Source organism: Plectropomus leopardus, chromosome 19 (assembly GCF_026936395.1).
Source record: "Plectropomus leopardus strain MGB_pleo_1.0 chromosome 19, ASM2693639v1, whole genome shotgun sequence".
In the NCBI taxonomy this organism is placed as follows: Eukaryota; Metazoa; Chordata; class Actinopteri; order Perciformes; family Serranidae; genus Plectropomus; species Plectropomus leopardus.
In genome coordinates this window covers 26,644,188-26,662,984 of record NC_142194.1, presented here as the reverse complement: position 1 = coordinate 26,662,984, position 18,797 = coordinate 26,644,188, and the positions used below count along the sequence as shown (strand labels likewise).

General features: G+C 37.9%; 2 protein-coding genes across 2 annotated transcripts; one reads left to right on the top strand and one right to left on the bottom strand.

Moving 5' to 3' along the window:
* Positions 1-42: 42 nt before the first annotated feature.
* Positions 43-3,185, top strand: mrpl27 (mitochondrial ribosomal protein L27). Its single transcript, XM_042508311.2, has 4 exons — positions 43-199; positions 1,529-1,657; positions 2,470-2,537; positions 2,625-3,185. Exons 1-4 carry the CDS (start codon positions 106-108, stop codon positions 2,829-2,831), a joined length of 498 nt encoding a protein of 165 aa, XP_042364245.1. The 5' UTR covers positions 43-105; the 3' UTR covers positions 2,832-3,185.
* A 6,400-nt stretch (positions 3,186-9,585) lies between these two features.
* LOC121959224 (uncharacterized) lies at positions 9,586-14,192 on the bottom strand. The gene is made up of 5 exons (XM_042508446.2): positions 14,006-14,192; positions 12,411-12,517; positions 10,668-10,760; positions 10,405-10,566; positions 9,586-10,123 (listed from the first exon to the last, which is right to left on the bottom strand). The coding sequence occupies exons 1-5, from the start codon at positions 14,040-14,042 to the stop codon at positions 9,920-9,922; spliced, it is 603 nt and encodes a 200-aa protein (XP_042364380.2). The 5' UTR covers positions 14,043-14,192; the 3' UTR covers positions 9,586-9,919.
* Positions 14,193-18,797: the final 4,605 nt, after the last annotated feature.

The window sequence follows — 18,797 nt, the reverse complement described above, 5'->3', positions numbered from 1 at the left end:
TAGTCATTTAACGCAGTTGATTTTATTTGTGTAACTTTACATTGCTGCGACATCGCATTTTGTAAGAAACTATCTTTGGGTCAGCATTTTTCTGAGGGAACTTGAATGCAGCGGAAGTACCCAGATATGACGCAAGCGAAGGATGCAGCAGCAGTGAAGATGGCAGCACTGGCGTCCTTGATGCTCAAGTCTCGAGCAGGTATGAAGTAACGATATTTAAATTAGTATGATATAAACTAGAAACATAAATTACTCGTGTAAACGCGAGATATATGTGTAGTTATCACCGACTGTTCCGCGCTACCTGTTAGCATATTACAACGTTTTAAATAGTTAACATGCTAACTTAGCTAGCCGTGGTAGCTTTTCAATGTGTACGCGAGCGCCGAATGTCAGACTGTTGATACCAACGTAAACATAACAATACTTAGATTTTTTAAACAGATATGACACGTATTTTACAAATTAAAACCGCAAATTGCTCATGTGAACGCAAGAAATGTGTGAATTTATTCCCAGCAGTTCTGCGCTTTCTGTTAGCATTTTACAACGCTTTAAACGTTTAGCATGCTAACTTAGCTAGTCGTGCGAGCTTATGAATGTGTACATTAGTAATGAATGTCAGGTTGATGCCCATAATGCCAATGTAGACACAGCAATACTTATTTTGAACGTAACAAATGAACGCGTTTGTGTTAAATGCCATGCTTATCAGTTTACGACCCGACTCTATGAAACGTTTGCAAACTGGGTTGGTTGGCCTGAGAAACACGGGGAGAAGGTAACAAGTAACTTAACTCTCTCAAAGCTGGATCAACATCAGGTTTCTTGTGCTGCGATCAGACGGTTTTAACAAGCCTTTGGAAACTGAACAAATTGATTGGATTTCTCTTTAAAACAGGGAAAAGAGAGAAAGACAATGGCCAACCTGGCAAGAAATGTCCCACAATTTGCAAGAAATCCTCCCTGAAAATTTGATTTAAAAAGAGGGGAGGAGTATTTGAAAATTATCACACGAGAAAAATCTGGAAAATATCCAGAAAACTATGTTACAGCAAAATAAAATAAACACACATCTTTTATTTTCAGCACTTTTTTATGATCACACTTGGTTTGGTTTTGGCCTTTCTTTTTCTTTTCTTTTTTTTCTTCATTTTCAGATAATATTCTTGTAACTTTTTTTCCAAATTAATCAAATAATTTGACCTGACGAAGATCCAGGCAGGATTGAAACGTTGTGCTCAATAAAGTTGTGTGGCATGGAGTAAGTGTGCAGACATTACCTTTTTTCCTTTTTTTCCTTTTCCCTTTTAAAGATATCAAACCAATTTGGTCAGTGTTCAAAGGTTTAAATGTTTGTAAAATGCATCTGAATGCAGCACAGGATAAGTGATGTCAGTCCAGATTTCAAAGGGTTAATGGGAATTAACATTGATTTTGTTGTGGTGTCAAAACTTATTGTGCAAATGAGTGATATCGAGATACTGTGGCTGAAACTGGGGCTGTATGTGACTTGACTTGGTTTCAGGTCTTTTGGCACCTGGTCAGACGTGTCTTCTGGACTCTGTGAGGTTTGCCTCTAAGAAATCTGGTAGCAGCTGTAAAAACCTCGGAGGAAAGAGCCCTGGTCGCAGATATGGCTTCAAAAAACAGGATGGTAATGACAAATTATTTGAAATCACTTCCTGTAAACACTGCAGCTATTCTGCATTTGTATATTTAAAAAATGTTTAGCAATGTTAACTTTGAATATTGTCTCTTGCTATATTCATTTGAATATGGGAACATGTTAAAAGGGAACACTACATCATTGCATTCAGTTGTTATTTGTATTTTGCAGAGCATCCCACCTTTTTGGAGTCTGAATTGTGTGTAAAACATTGTTAAAACCTTAAAGACAATTACCAGAATTAAAGGGTCGACAGATATTGGTTTTTTGATCATTAGATCTAACTGCAAACAATGAAAGATACTTGGAACCAGTGTGCATTTACAATAAAAATGAACATTTTTCTGTCTATTTAGAATTTGGCATACAACAATCTCCAACATAAAACTGAGTTTAAATGTCTTAAGCAAATGTTAATCAAAACTGAAACTTTAACATTATATTTAGAAAGTTCCCTGCAATGTTTGTTTATTAAGTTGAGTGAAAATTTAAATAAAAAAAATCAACAAATCAAAATAGCTTCCTGACATTTTACAAAGTAAAAGTTCCTTCCATGCTGACTTTTTTTTGCATTTTATAATTAATACATTTTATCGCCAAATTGGCAAAATGCCAAATAACAGCCCAAAAATCAGCCAGGCTGCTAATCTGTCAACCCTTAACCAGAATGCTCCTTTAAGTGACAGCCGGGACAGTGAATGTATGGTACGCCTTTGATGTTGTCTGAATACATAATGGTAATAATGAGCGTTAATAGTGGAACTTAGCTCATCTAACATCTCTTTTTATTTGGTCACAAGGTAATTTTGTCCACGCGGGTAACATCCTTGCAACACAGAGGCTGATGAGGTATCACCCAGGAGCACATGTGAGTCACACTCTCTGTATCCAAAAGTACTGATGTGAAAACGTACACCTTCTCATTGTGCATCTTCTGCATGTCCCCGTTATGCAGGTGGGTATGGGAACCAACAAAACACTATTTGCTCTGGAGGACGGCCACGTCAGGTTCACCAAGGAGGTCTATATTCCGCCACCACGAGACCCAGAGGTCACCAAGATCATCACCAAGCTGCCTAAAGGAGCCGTGCTTTACAAGACCTTTATCAACGTCGTACCCGTCAAACAGGAGGGCAAGTTTAAACTGGTGGACATGGTCTGAAACGGACATGACTAGACTGGGACGTCATTGTTTCACAGGTATTTTTGCGGTGGCCAGGATCAAGAAGGATTTGTGCTGACAGATATTTGGAGATTTAAGTGAACAGCAGATAGTCACCCAGTGAGCAGAGAGGAGTCGGTGGAAATATTTTGGTATCTCCTTGCTTCCTGTCTTCTAGTTCTGCCATCACACAACAGCCGTTGAGTTCTGTATTTATGAATATCATCCTAAGTCCCTGATATTGGTGTTCATGTTTATCCAGGGCTTAAGGACACCTTAAGGAACTGAGATGTCTTTGCTGTAAAACTGAATACATACTGTATTTCCTCGAATAAAGTTTAATATTTGAAAGTCTTTGCACTTAACAGAGTTCCGAATCTCAACCCAAGCTCAATGGATCCAGACAGGTACCAAAAAACTGGATAGTTTGGACTGAAAATGTGCGCTGATTGACCGGGTCAGATAGGGCTCAGGCTGTAGAGAAAAAAAAAATTAAGATAAATAATATTAAAAGTTAGCACTCTGTACTTAATTTATTGAATTAGTATTTATTTAAAAATATTAATTCAACATGTAAGCCCTCTGATATAAATTGATTGATTGAAAAATTATCTGAAAATTAGAACAAAAAACCCCAAACAAATAAACAAAGCAAAACAAACAAATAAAAAACAGAAAGGTATAGAATAAAACAGAAAAAGGAAATGACCTGAACTGCTTCAAAAATATATTAATTCTATTAAATAATTTGAAATATATAATGATGATAATTTTAAATATAGAATCTGGTATATACTCTAGAAAATTGCCCCAGCTTGTTTGAAAAATGATTTGTAAATACACAATTTTCTTGCAACTTCTGTGATGTTTCTTGCCAAGTTGGTCATAACATTTTCCCCAGGTTTTTGGAAGAAATCAAACAGATTTTTAAAACTTTATTTACTTGTAAAGGTGTCTGAATGCAGCACAGGAAAAGTGACGCTGGGCTAGGTTTCAAAGGGTTAATGGGAATCAACATGAAAACCTTTAATAGGATGGATATCGTCTCCTTTTTAACATAGGGTTGTAAATCATAATCACTCTCCTTAATCAATTATTGATAAATGAATGACCAATTATCATCTTCAATTAAATTCTGAACAACCGATTAATCGATTGTCAGTTGATATCTTCCCTAATTTGATGACTGGTTATGTGTCATATGTATTAGATTGTATTAGCACTCACTTAGGTGTTGGTAACTGCTCAAAGGAACATTTCAGACAAAATGATTATTTGTATATCAGTTGCTTCAGTGTTATATAGATTTTTTCCCCTCTTCGTTTAATCTATGCTCAGTGGTACCCAGGAGCAGCTGTCGATGGCGTGCTCTTTCCTAAAACAACTACTGTGTGTTGCATGTGTGAAAATGAAAACTGACTATGCTCTTTACAGGACAAAAGCTAATTTTACCTCGCTGTACATGGAAGCTGCTGGTCTACCTCTGCCTTGATCACTTCCTTTGTGTTATTATGTGATGTGGGTGTTTTAAAGGATTAGTTGTAGTGTACAAGTTGTGTGAGAGATTGTAAATCGATGTTTTGATATATAGATTTTCTGTTGTTTAACGCAGACCTCCTTTAATCCAGTTCATCGAGAATTTTCTTCCTTTTTCAGATTGTGAGTTAACCGTGGAGGCGTGCAAGAAAAAGTTTTCTTCATGATTTCAGCGTAACGCAGGATGAGTAACTGATATTCAAATGGTCACTTTTTGGGTGAAGTATTCTTTTAAAAGGGACTGTTATTATAATAGTACTATTTTCCTGGCTTTTCACTGGAAACAATGGGATTCACATCACTCAGTCCTGCATTTGTTGGGTTCTCTGTACTCAGCTTTAGTTCTGAGCAGAAATTATGAGAGAGGCTGCTGAACTGAAAGAGCTTTCAGGAAGTGCGCTCCAGTAGTCTGTTGTTGAGACTCACTGATCTGACCCCAAATCCACTCACAGTAATTACACAGAAAAGAACGAGATAACACCTAAAAACTGCCAATGAGCCATGAGTAAAAAAAAAAAAAAAAAAAACAACATGCATGTGTTACGGTTAAGTGACACACATTACTGTTGAAAAATAAAGTCCACCGTGTCCACTGCGTACTTGTGCACACATTTAAAATTACTTTAGATTTGTACTTGATTTAATGTTTCCCTTACAGAGCTGCAATGATTCAAATAAGATGCCAACCATCAAATTAATCGCCAGCTAATTTGATAATTAATGAATTGGTTTGAGTAAAAGTCAGTATTCTGTGATTCCATTTTAACACGAATACTTTCTCGTTTCACTTTCTTTATTTCTATGGCAATGAACTAAATATCTTTGGGTTGTGGACAAAAACATTTGAGAACACCATTTGGGCTTTGGATTGACATGTTCTAGACCAGGGGTCGGCAACCTTTACTATCAAAAGAGCCATTTCTGGCCCAAAACAAACAAAAAAATCTGTCTGGAGCCGCAGGTAACACAACACATATAGTCAAACTAGCCTATCAATATTATTAATGGGTCTACATGAGCATTCATCAATATGTTTGACCACTATTTATTATTTTTTGTCACATTAACTTTGCAGTGTTGGTGGTAAAAATGAAAAGATCTATCCATGCACTGTTATTATTATCTCTATGCACCAATAACTTCTCCATTTTCCTCTGAGACTTCTCCTATCTTGGATTTAAAATCCATAGCTAGTCAAGCCTTTTGATTCAGGAGCGTCCACCGCTTTTGAAATTTAGCAAAATTTAGCAGAAAAGGCACCAAGGCCACAGAAATATGATGCATATTTTAGTTAATGAAATGCTAATACATTCTCATATTCTGTGTACAGGCTACATATTTTTGCAATTGAAAAATTGAATGAAAATCTTTAAAAAATAATCACCATTCATTTCCATATAATTTTTAGTCAGAGACACAGGAGCCACTGGAGAGGAGCTAAAGAGCCGCATGTGGCTCTAGAGCCTCAGATTGCCTACCCCTGTGGACCCAAGAACTAATTGACTAATTGAGAAAAAAATTGAAAGATTGATCGACAGTGAAGTAATCATTTGTTGCAGTCCTAATTTCCATATGATTCACCGCAGCATCAGACCTGCGCATGATTAGGTCCCCTGTCAAAGTCATAACCCCTCATCCCTGGGAGGATCTCTTAGAGATTCCTCTCTCAACCAGAAATTATCAAACCACATCCCCAAAAGGCCCCAAAACACATTTGATTTTGAGTGTTGAAATATTGATAAAATATTTGATTGTTGTGGATCGATTCACACATTTTTTTTAATGTTACAGAGAAGCTTTTACTGTTTCAAATGAAGTTCAGTGCCGTATAGAAAACAAACCATGAGAAAGGTGCAATACCAAAACTCTCCAGAGGGTGTCGTATTGTCACTGCTACAATACAATAAGAGCTCCTCTGTTTGATTTACTAGCATCAGGGTCTACATTGCATATTGACACTGGAGTCAACCCCTGTGAAACAATGATAGGTTGAAATTACAGAAAAAAAGAAGCAATCTCGAAGGGAAACATCACCTAGATTAAGAATGCCAATGTGTTATTTTCCATGAGATACACTCTCCCAAAAGCCAGAAACCAGAGATCAATCTCTATGCTGATGCCATACGGCATAAAGTTTGGAGCCTGTCCATAGGCAATGTATGCAAACCCAATTTTATGGACAAACAGAGTGGTTTTCTTGTTTTTTTATGCCTAAACGAGCTTTATTTTATAGTCGTTTTCTCAGTTCTGAAACAGAAAATGTGCCCCTATACCCAGAATATCTTTCCAAATTCATTGTCTGTGGAACAGTTTCAGACTTTATACCCTATGACATCACATTTGAGTTTTAGAATGCTAGTTTTTGGATTTGGGAGAGAGTTGTTTATGTTTTTGCTGATATACTTAGACTGCCTTAGACCATAGGAGTAACTCTGAATTTTGAAAATGGCCTGAGTTCCCCTTTAAAAATGATACTTCCTTAGGTTTATGATGACTTAGTCACTTGAGTATAAAGAAACCTTTGGTGTCCTTAATCAGGCACTGGTGTTCAACAATCCCTGTGTAAAATTGTTGTGAGTGGTACGGGCTTATCAGCGTTTCTTTGAAAGAGCTATCAATAGGAATGAGGAGATAACGGGAACAGTTGTATTTTGAGGCTTGTGGTATGCAGGGAGTGTGGGTAAGGCTTGGTACTTAATACTGGAGTTGGAATGCTGTCATGAGGCGGAACGAATGATGGATTTGAGGAGTTTGCAGACATGGTATTCTATTTCTTAGATGGTGGAGGGTAAATCACTGTTTATGGGTCACTGTGTACTTTCACTGTCTGAATGGATAATATACCAAGATGTACTATTTTCATAAACCACAAGTTTATGCAATATGATTTTTTGATTTCAGATTTTCCTCTTGAATAAGAACAAATGCGTCATGGAGTTACTGAGTAGCCACTGGCCAAAGTGTGCGATCTGCATTCTTGGTTCTCAGTCCAGGCCAGTATCAGTGCAGGTCATCCTCAGTAGGTACACAAGCAACAAAGTGCATTCCAGATCTACCAGATTCTTCCTGGTCATGGTTGGTTTGTGTTTTCTGTGGTTAGCGTTTGATCTAAGTTAAAGAGTAACTGTGCTGTCGTACTTTACCTCTCAAACTTGAAGTACTCGTCATTGGCGATGAGTGCAGGTCAAACACAGTTACCTTTTAAGCAATTCTTGGTCTTTCCAGTGAGACTCTATCAGAGTGAAACCATGTGAGTTGTTGTTTGGAAACCTTATCAGACAATCTTTTTACTCTTTTTGTCGGAATTGTGTGTAGAAACGTGGTGTGAGAGACAATGTTTGCTTTAAAACTCTATGTTTCACCATAAGTGCAGTGATTACATGAGTTTCAGTCACTGTTGATGGAAATCTGAGCCTATCTATTTGGATCAGTTGGTCCACCACTGAAAACTATTGAGTTGATGACTATGAAATTTGCTATGCACATTCATGGTCCTCAGCGGATGAAGCCGATTAACTTAACTCACCTGCTGGCTTCACCCCTAGCGCCACCAGTAGCTAGACAGTTCCAGTTTTCAGTTAAATGTTTGGCAACTATTGGATGAATGACCATGAAATCTGGTTCAGATGTCCATGTCCCCAGAGGATAAATCCTTTCAATTTTGTTGATTCCATGACTTATTTTCTGACACCACCGGCAAGGTCAAAGTTTTCACCTATCCTATAAAGTATTTTAACTTCTATTCGATAGTCTTAAAACGCTGCACAGATATTCATGGTTTCCAGATGATGAATCCAGCAGTATTGTGAACGCCACATTAAAGTCTAGGGTTGAGTAAGGCTGTGTTTCAAGGCCTTTTTAGTTATTTGTATTGTTATAAATGACAGTGAGATTTGGGTTTTCTTAGGGCCTGTGTCCACCCACCGTGTTTTTTCTCAGCACCAGCGTCTTTTTTCATTGTTCCTATGAGCAGCGGGCATCTGCGGCTTCATGCGGCTGCCTGGAGAAAAAGTGCTGCACCCCGCATATTTTTCACAGCGCTCCGCCTTTTTTGTGTGGCTGCTCCCAGCACTATTAGTAGAAAATCTCTGAATCTTTCAGAAAGGCGCCAGTGATGTCACCGCTGCTCCTTTAGCTAGGCTACTGTTGCAACAAAGACATGGGAGCCCGTCTGTGGGAGCAGAGCGGCCAGTGGACACCTGATGTTGCTTGTAGTGTGTTGTGCTTTTATCACTTAAACATTGTAAGCTTATTGTTACCTGTGTCGTCAACCCTCTGCTAATATAGTGGCACCTTAGTTTACTTGCTTATGCTAATGTCAAGATAATGTCATAGAAACAATACCCACATGCAGCGCATCATTAAAAAAGCAGGGAGCACTCATTGATGAAATGCTCCCCAGCACCCTGCCACTGCTTTTCTGCTGAACAGAAACTCTCTGGAGGAGAACCCTAAATTTTCAGTTTGTCTATGTAGGTTCTCTGTGACTGTGAATCGTTTTCCTTATATTCTGCCATGCCAGAGAGTTAATAATCCTAAAAGCATGAAAATTATTCTGAGTGTTGGTGGACAGCTCTGGTATTCTATAATGGTCTCAATGTTGTTTCAGAGTTCCCAAGACAATCGATATGTTCACATAATGTTAGAAAAAGTGAAGTTATTGTGTTAGTCCGACTAAAACTGGACTTTTAAAATACACGTTAACATGTCTGACTGAAATTGGACTAAATCAATCAATATGCCTTGACTAGATTTGAAATGACATGTTCCTACTCGCCGCGCCGGGCTATGACCCAGAAGTTTAACTGCATAAATTCATAGAAGACAGACTGTAAAAACAAAAGAAAACAAAGAATGAACGAAAACAAAACCAGACAATGGTAAAAAGTGATGGGTAAAGTACGTATGAAATGTACAGCGACGTAAAGTTATCCATATTTTCACTCTTCAATATGCCTGTTTGTCGCTTGACAACTGACTACTTGGTCAGCCGGATGAAGGTCCAGTAGCAACTAGCTGAAAGGAGGCTTATCTCCACCTAGAATAGCAGAGTCATTCATACTTACAGCATGTCAGTAAATTAAATATTTGCAAATGCTTGTATTCTTGGACAAGGACTGTGGTCTAGTGAAATGGCCTAATCAAGCTTTACCCATAGATTGACTTAACTGTACATGTACTGACTCATACAGTAAGAGTGAAAGTCTGAAGGAAACGCTGAACATTTAGGATTTTATTTGTATATAATCTGTAAAATTCAAAGACATGGAATAAAATGGTATGGTAAAAACATATCCTAATCAGTCTCTAAAAAAATCAGTGCAAATAGTTTAATGGACAAAGCATAAGAGTGTCATTGTCACCTTTGTGAAGTGTACAGCCAGAGTCATCATCAAGAGAATACTCTAAAGACGACCATAGGGATCTATCAACAGCTCTGCATTGCACAAGTATTCCCTTCCAGAATCTCTTCTCTTGTCCCTGAAGGCGTCACTCGCTTGGATTTAACAATAGTAGCCCTCTTCCTCATGCTGTGGCTTGGCAACAAACTCTCAGACAGACAAAAACATTGAGCTCTGTGTTGAAAATCGGGAGGATGACGGCCCCTGTAGTGCTGCGGGTGGTTGAATGCGGTTTTGAGTGTCTTCATTGGGGTTTGAGGAGTGATGCTGGGGGTGCACTGACAAGTGACCATGCAGGTTTGCAGGTAAAATGTCAAGGGACTGGCGAAGGGTTTCTTCATACGTTGGTGGAGGCTAGGAATGAAATGTAACAAAGGAAATATGACAATATATCTAGGCTAACTGTATCCCCCTGCTTGTAGTCTATACTAAGCTAGGCTAATCGCGTCCTAACTACCCGTTCCATACTTATCCCACAGACATGATAGTAGTATTGATCTTCTCGTCTCACTCTTGGAAAGAGAGGGACCAAGTGTATTTCCCAAAGTGTTAAACTGCTATTTGAAACGAGTGCAATAATATAGCTGGAACCTCCGAAAGGACCGAACAGAATCCGTATCTCTCTGTGTGCTCACCTCATCGTGGCAGGCACTGAGGCTGAAGCGCTGTGAGATCATACTGTGGATGAGTCTGTGCCGGTCCTTCTTCCGAACGCTCTCATAAGACGGCAGCCTCGGCAGAGCCCCATTCAGGTGGTAGTCATTTGGCTTCCCTATTATATACAGCCTTCCAGGCAGCTGGGTTACACAGATACACAAAACAATTGATATGAAACTTCTGGCAGATGCACTGGATGCATTTCAAATCTTCAGGTGTAAAGTCGGTTTTTTTTTTTAACCTGTGGTCCAATCGCTCCCTGGTTCAAGGCAGCACTCTGCTCATTAGTGATGCCAATCAAAGAGTGTCTGTTGTGGTAATGAGGAGGATCATCCTGAGGAGAGAGATCAGGTCATTTTCCAGAGTTAATCATCTCTGTATCATTGCTGATAGTTGTATATTAAGGTTGATGGTAATTTGTCCCAATCTCTACATCTGCAGTGTCTTCAGAGGATACTTTTTGAAAGTGATCATTTGTGTAAACCAATTCATTTCACCCAGTTAACCCTAAACAAACAAACCTAAACAAATTGGCTTGATTTCTTTTTTTAAAAAAAAACACAAGAGAAAGGCAATATGCAAAGAAAGTAGAAATGACCCCAAAATTTGCAAGAAATTAGTAAAAAGTACATGATTTTTTTTTTAAACCCACAAAAAATAGTTAAAAATCAAAGAAATTACATTTGAAAATGTGCTTATAATATAATAATAAATTATGATAATTATTATAAATATTTAAACATTTGAACTATAAAAAAGGTGCAATTTCTTTCAAAAACATGGGAAAAGGCAAGGAGAAAGTTGTTGAGAAATGTTACATAAATTGCGAGAAATTTGTAGCTTTAGAAAATTATTTTGGAAAAAAAAGTTAGGGTGAGCTATAATCTGTCACATGTAACCCCCCTGAAGTCATTTTGAGACACATATAACCTTTCAATCACAAGATAAGAGCAGAAATCACTTTAAAACTGCATTATACGGATTGATTTGCCTCTTCAAATGTCAAATATTTTACACCTGTCAAAAATTGATTTCAGTTCCTATCTTGTTATTGACAGGTTATTCATGCCTCAAAATGGCTTGATTTCATTCATGGTGGTTAGATTTGACAGTTTATGACTCACCCAGTCCTTTTTACCAGTTGGTACATCACTAAAGGGACAATTCAACCAGTTTCTGTTGCCAAAAAGTTATTTCAGCTCTTGTGACTGAAAGGTTATATTTTCCTTTAAAATGAATTGATTTCACTCATTGGGATTTCATGTGATAAATTATAGCTGCCCTGTCCTTTTTACTAGTTAAAATATGCCTTTAAAGGGACAATTCAACCCATAAAATGCAGTTTTAAACCAGCCAAAAAGTCATTTCTGCTCGTATGTAATATCTTGTGGGAATTTCCCCACTTGGACTCAAGACTGACCTGATGAGAATTTGGTGGTCGAAGGTCACTGTGACCTCACGAAACATGCTTTAGGCTATAACTGAAGACTTCATGTGGTAATTATGACAACATTTTAATTAAAGATTTAATAGGCTGGAACGACAACATGATGACATGTAGATTCAAACTGTCAAAGGGCAACCCTGTTTGGACACCATAATATTCTGCAAAAACACTTTTCTGGCCATTTACCAGCTCACGAATAGAATGCGAGACATTTGGTCAGATACTTAACTGGTGACTAATCTCAGGTCCACACCTCCATGTTTTTAAAGACATGGAAGTAAACTGTAAGTGCGACTTCACTGGTGTGCAGGGGCATACAACCACGTAGCGATGTTTAGTTGTAATTCTGCTGCTACTTCAACATGGCTTACTTGGACTTCTTTATACTATATTTTGAGGATTTGACATTGTTTATCTGAGAGTCATAAATTATTACACAGGCTACAACTGTCTACCAGTACATAAAGACAATCTCATCCCAACAGATTTGTGTATCTTTTCGAAGGTGAATTCTTTCTGTAGTATAGTTGTTCTTACTGTGTAGTGTTCTGTCCTGTGGGATCTGAATCTGCAGCAGAGAGGATCTTTTCTGTACAGAACCACCACCAGCATCAGGATCACTAAACAAAACGCCACACAGGACACTGTGGTGGTGGACAGAAAGACACACTGTTAGGCTCCATGTGGACTCTGCATGTTAATACAGACAGAAGTCAAGATGGGAATATGCCCCCCTGCATGTATCTCTAGCAGTAAAGTTCATTAATAATTTTATTTCAGTTACATGCATCATGTGAAACAGATTATTTCAAACATTTTTTTTCAATCAATAAGTGAAAAAGGAACAGGCTGAAGCCCAAGACTTATTAGGGCCTAGCCTAAATCAGCCAAAGGATATCCCAGAATAACAGCAACACCACAGAGAGAAAATAAATGAATTCAAAACAAAACCCATTATACTCTAAAGTGGAATGCTCATTTAAATCTGCAATTAATCCTGAATTATTTTACATTATGATTTGTGATCAATTTAGGGTTTTTTTTTTTGTTGTTGTTTTTTTTTTTGCTTTTTAAAACTCAACAGAGAGCACAATTTCAGCTCAGCACTGAGTCCATCCCGTACTTTGACTCCCAAAACTGAAATAGGTAGTTTACCCACGTAGTCATTAGTCCTTGTGTAAATATTTTGTGAAAGCACCAATAGTCAATCTTATGATATTGTCACAATATAAATATGAAGGCACTTGGTCAAAGATATTGTGATTAAAAAGATATTGTGATATTTAATTTTCTACAGAAATTATATTAAAGCACCGTTTTTTCTTTCCTTTTTTTCACCAGGAAATAGACTGATGTTATTGGACATCTCTCCCCTTATCTATCCTGTATTATTAATTATTAAAGTAATGGTAGAACAAAAAATGTGTATACAGCTCTTAAACCTTTGAAACCTACATTGACATCAGTATTTTGTGCTGCCTTCAGATGCCATTCACAAGCATTTGAACCTTTGAAACTTGAGCAAATTGGTTTAATTTTCTCTCCAAAACATGCAGAAAAGGCAATCAGCAACTTTGCGCAAAATGTCCCACAAACTGCAAAAAATAAATAAAAGATGACAACAAAATGGCCTGATAATTAGCTTTTTAGAAAAAAGGAGAGAGAGAAGGAGATAGAGTCATCTAAAAAATAACTTTTGCAAATATCAGGAAAGCTGTATTTTTAATTATTAGAATTATATATATATATATATATATATATATATATCCAAAAATGTATTTATATATACATGTTTATTTTTTTTATTTTAGTGCTTTTGTGGGTCAATTTTTGTTTTTGTTCTTTCACTTTTCTTTCTTTTTTTTACTTATTTCACGTAATTTTCTTTAAACTTTTTACAGTTTTTTGCTAATTGTTTGAGTTAATTATTGTTAATTTGATCATTGCCATCTTTTCATGTTTTTGAGAGAAGTCAGTGTCCTCAGGTTCCAAAGGGTTAATGGTGTTCATGGCCACAAAGAAAAATGTATCAAAAGAAGCAGAAAAACAATGCTTTTCCTCACTTTTTGTCAGTTCAGTATAACGTAAGATCAATGTTGGCAATGCAAAGCAATGAAAAGTGCTGTTCTCACCTGAAGCCACGATGACAGTCAGCATCTCTGGTGCCATGGCAGAAATCACTCTCGGCGTCAGAGATTAAATTGACATGAAACTTAAATCACTCGCTGCACACATTATCTACAGCCTTAACGTAAACTGACGTTTGCGCTTCAGCTGGAAGAAAACAGGGAACTCTTCGGCTTTTCCTCCCAATGTGTTAGACACTCCCATACATGATCCAAACACTCGATCCCTGCGGATTAAATATTAACACTGTGTCAGGAGAGATAGAGTCACCAGCAGAAATACCTCATCTCACACTGCCTCCATCACTGAAAAAGCAAAGCAACAGCAAACCTGACTCATGTGCAAACTCTAGTGGAAGTTCATGGAGATGTGCAAGTAGGATTTTTTTTCTAAATAAATAATAGAGCAGAACAAATTACTAAAATCCCATTCAACGAAACATTATATGTCATAATGTGATTATTTCCCTGCTATTATTGTATGAATTAGACTGACTTTAGTGTCTCTGAGGGGAGATTCTCTTTGCAGAACTATATGATATGAGTTGCTGTGGAGGAGGAATTCTTGTGAAGGTGTGGTTGTAGTTGTTGGGGGAGTAGTTGTGGAGGTGTGGAGATTTTTGTGGTTTCTGGAGGTGGAGATGTGACTGTTGTGGGTGTGAAGGTGTGATTGTTATTGTGGAGATCAGGGGGGTATACTAGGAAGCAAGTTGAACAGAGCCAGGGTCTCTTTGACTGAGCTGGCTCAACAAACCCTTCAGCCTCGGTCAGAGCTAACAGGGTACCACAAAGGTGATTATCAATTCCTTGTTAACCCAGGCTTTCTGCTTCAGACTCTGTGTGTGTTCACAGAAAATGAGTCAAATGACGCATTCAGCACATCATTTGACACTTAATTACACATGGAGGGAGCAAGCGAAGGAAAAAGGAGCGCAGTGTATCATAAAAAGTCCCCCGGCAGACTAAACCTATGTCAGCCTTACTAGGATCGATCAAATATTATAGTCAAGAACTATATTTAGGTCGAACTCTGTCCCATACTGAAGGAAACTATAAATCGCTTTAGTTTTTAGACAAATCAAAGTCAAATTAATTTTACAGATTGAATAATATCTGTGTTAAATATCAACAGACTAATTTATCAGCTGTAATATAACAGCAGGGTTAAAACAGACATCAGTAAATCAGAACTAAGCATATGAACGTAAGTGGTAACGGTATGTATGATTAGAAGGAATCATATCGCATTTACTGTGAAATTAACGTCATTCTGATTAAAAATATATAGTGACCTGTTAATGTATAATGTGATCTGTGGTTTTATAGAAACTTATTTTAGAGCCACTGCTGACAAATTGACCAGCAAACACCACAGACACATTCAGCAATTCAGTGAGAGCCACAAACACATGAATAAGGTAAAATATTAATATATTATATTCTGTCTCAGATTTTCTGCATCACTGATAAACTGCGGGTTCCTGTGGGGAAACATAAAGCTTTGCAATGCATATACCAATATTGTGAATGCACGACTTTGTTAGAAGGCATTTATGTCACATTACGGCTCAACAAGTCGTATGAGGTGTATTAACATTTTTGGCTCATATGCTGACACTGATTATAGAGTGACGCTCCTCAAAGGAGCTGTGATAGATGCTTTACAGCTGATTTCAAGCTGAAACTCAGAACATAACCTGCTCCCCACCAGGTTAAGTCTGACATAAGTTACCATGGTGACCCAGCCAGCTTAGAAGAGAGCCAGCTTCACAGTACGGGAAACCCTGGCTTTAGTCTCAACAGACCTCGCTAAGGCACTAATCTCACTTCATATTATACCCCCAGGGTTGTTGTTTTTGTTCTGGAGGTGAAGTTGTTGGGACTCTGGGCATGTGCTTGTTGTTGTTTTGGTTCTGGGTGTGTGATTGTTGTTGTGGAGGTGTGATTGTTGTTGTTGTTTTAGTTCTGGATGTGTGGTTGTTGTTGTTGAGGTGTGATTTTTGTTGTTGGCTTGGTTCTGGAGCTGTGATGTTGTGGAGATGTGATTGTTTTGGTTCTGGGTGTGTGATTGGTGTTGTGGAGGTATGATTGTTGTTGTTGGTTTGGTTCTGGGTGTGTGATTGTTGTTGTTGTGGAGGTATGATTGTTGTTGTTGGTTTGGTTCTGGAGCTGTGGTGTTGTGGAGATGTGATTGTTGTTTTGGTTCTGGGTGTGTGATTGTTGTTGTGGAGGTATGATTGTTGTTGTTGGTTTGGTTCTGGGTGTGTGATTGTTGTTGTGGAGGTGTGATTGTTGTTGTTGTTTTAGTTCTGGATGTGTGGTTGTTGTTGTTGAGGTGTGATTTTTGTTGTTGGTTTGGTTCTGGAGCTGTGGTGTTGTGGAGATGTGATTGTTGTTTTGGTTCTGGGTGTGTGATTGTTGTTGTGGAGGTATGATTGTTGTTGTTGGTTTGGTTCTGGAGCTGTGGTGTTGTGGAGATGTGATTGTTGTTTTGGTTGTGGGTGTGTGATTGTTGTTGTGGAGGTATGATTGTTGTTGGTTTGGTTCTGGAGCTGTGGTGTTGTGGAGATGTGATTGTTGTTTTGGTTGTGGGTGTGTGATTGTTGTTGTGGAGGTATGATTGTTGTTGTTGGTTTGGTTCTGGAGCTGTGGTGTTGTGGAGATGTGATTGTTGTTTTGGTTGTGGGTGTGTGATTGTTGTTGTGGAGGTATGATTGTTGTTGGTTTGGTTCTGGAGCTGTGGTGTTGTGGAGATGTGATTGTTGTTTTGGTTGTGGGTGTGTGATTGTTGTTGTGGAGGTATGATTGTTGTTGTTGGTTTGGTTCTGGGGCTGTGGTGTTGTGGAGATGTGATTGTTGTTTTGGTTCTGGGTGTGTGATTGTTGTTGTGGAGGTATGATTGTTGTTGTTGGTTTGGTTCTGGGTGTGTGATTGTTGTTGTGGAGGTATGATTGTTGTTGTTGGTTTGGTTCTGGGGCTGTGATGTTGTGGAGATGTGATTGTTTTGGTTCTGGGTGGGTGATTGGTGTTGTGGAGGTAGGATTGTTGTTGGTTTGATTCTGGAGCTGTGGTGTTGTGGAGATGTGATTGTTGTTTTGGTTGTGGGTGTGTGATTGTTGTTGTGGAGGTATGATTGTTGTTGTTGGTTTGGTTCTGGAGCTGTGCTGTTGTGGAGATGTGATTGTTTTGGTTCTGGGTGTGTGATTGTTGTTGTGGAGGTATGATTGTTGTTGTTGGTTTGGTTCTGGAGCTGTGGTGTTGTGGAGATGTGATTGTTGTTTTGGTTGTGGGTGTGTGATTGTTGTTGTGGAGGTATGATTGTTGTTGGTTTGGTTCTGGAGCTGTGGTGTTGTGGAGATGTGATTGTTGTTTTGGTTGTGGGTGTGTGATTGTTGTTGTGGAGGTATGATTGTTGTTGTTGGTTTGGTTCTGGAGCTGTGGTGTTGTGGAGATGTGATTGTTGTTTTGGTTGTGGGTGTGTGATTGTTGTTGTGGAGGTATGATTGTTGTTGTGGGTTTGGTTCTGGAGCTGTGGTGTTGTGGAGATGTGATTGTTGTTTTGGTTGTGGGTGTGTGATTGTTGTTGTGGAGGTATGATTGTTGTTGTTGGTTTGGTTCTGGAGCTGTGGTGTTGTGGAGATGTGATTGTTGTTTTGGTTGTGGGTGTGTGATTGTTGTTGTGGAGGTATGACTGTTGTTGTTGGTTTGGTTCTGGAGCTGTGGTGTTGTGGAGATGTGATTGTTGTTTTGGTTGTGGGTGTGTGATTGTTGTTGTGGAGGTATGATTGTTGTTGTTGGTTTGGTTCTGGAGCTGTGGTGTTGTGGAGATGTGATTGTTGTTTTGGTTCTGGGTGTGTGATTGTTGTTGTGGTTGTTGTTGGCTTTGTTATGGAAGAGGTGGGATTGTTGGTGTTGTTGTTTCTGGAGTTTCTGGAGGTGGAGGTGTGGTTGGTGTTGTGGTGTTGCTGAGGTGTTCTTGTTGTTTTGTTGTTGTATTAACGTGTATAAGGAGAACTCAAGCTGTGACAGGCTGAGGTGGAGCTCATTTTAACTCATGTACTCATTGACATGTTTAATCTCTATCGATGCATCATATTTTTTTTTAAATGGTCCTATGTTTAAAATGTAAAAATAAGTATTAATTGATGAGAACATTTATTGACAGCAACATAAATTATTTATAGATGATGTGGAGACATGTTTAGAAAAGTTCTGAGTTTTAAGGTATGGCTTTTATACACTAGCAACATTGTTTTGAAAAAAAAAACTTACAATTTTTAACTCTTCATATTTTCAGTGATTTTCAGCCTGTGATGGGTTTTTTGTGATTTCCAAAAGACTTTTAATAACAAAGAAATAAAAACAAGTTGGGATGAAAATCACTTTACATGCACATAGACTATAAAACTGCTATAATATAGAGCAGCACATAGCAGAACATGGAAATACTTAACCCTTTGAAACCTGCAGTGACTTTATTTTTCTTCGGTTGCATTCGCACGCTTTTTACAAAGTTTTTAAACCTAAGACAATTGGTTTGATTTCTTTCAGAAATACGGGAAATGAAAAACGGGTAATGAGCAACTTGGCCAGAAATGTCCTGCAAAGTGCAAGAAATGAGTAGATTTAGAAAATTATTTCTAGAAAATGATTGATAAAAGTGTCCATAAAACTGTATTTATTATTATCAAAATTAAATATTAAATAATAATAATAATAAAATAAATTATTTTACAGAATTATTAGAATTTTAAGCACCTTTCTTTACAGGTTATATTTATTTATTTATGTTTTATTG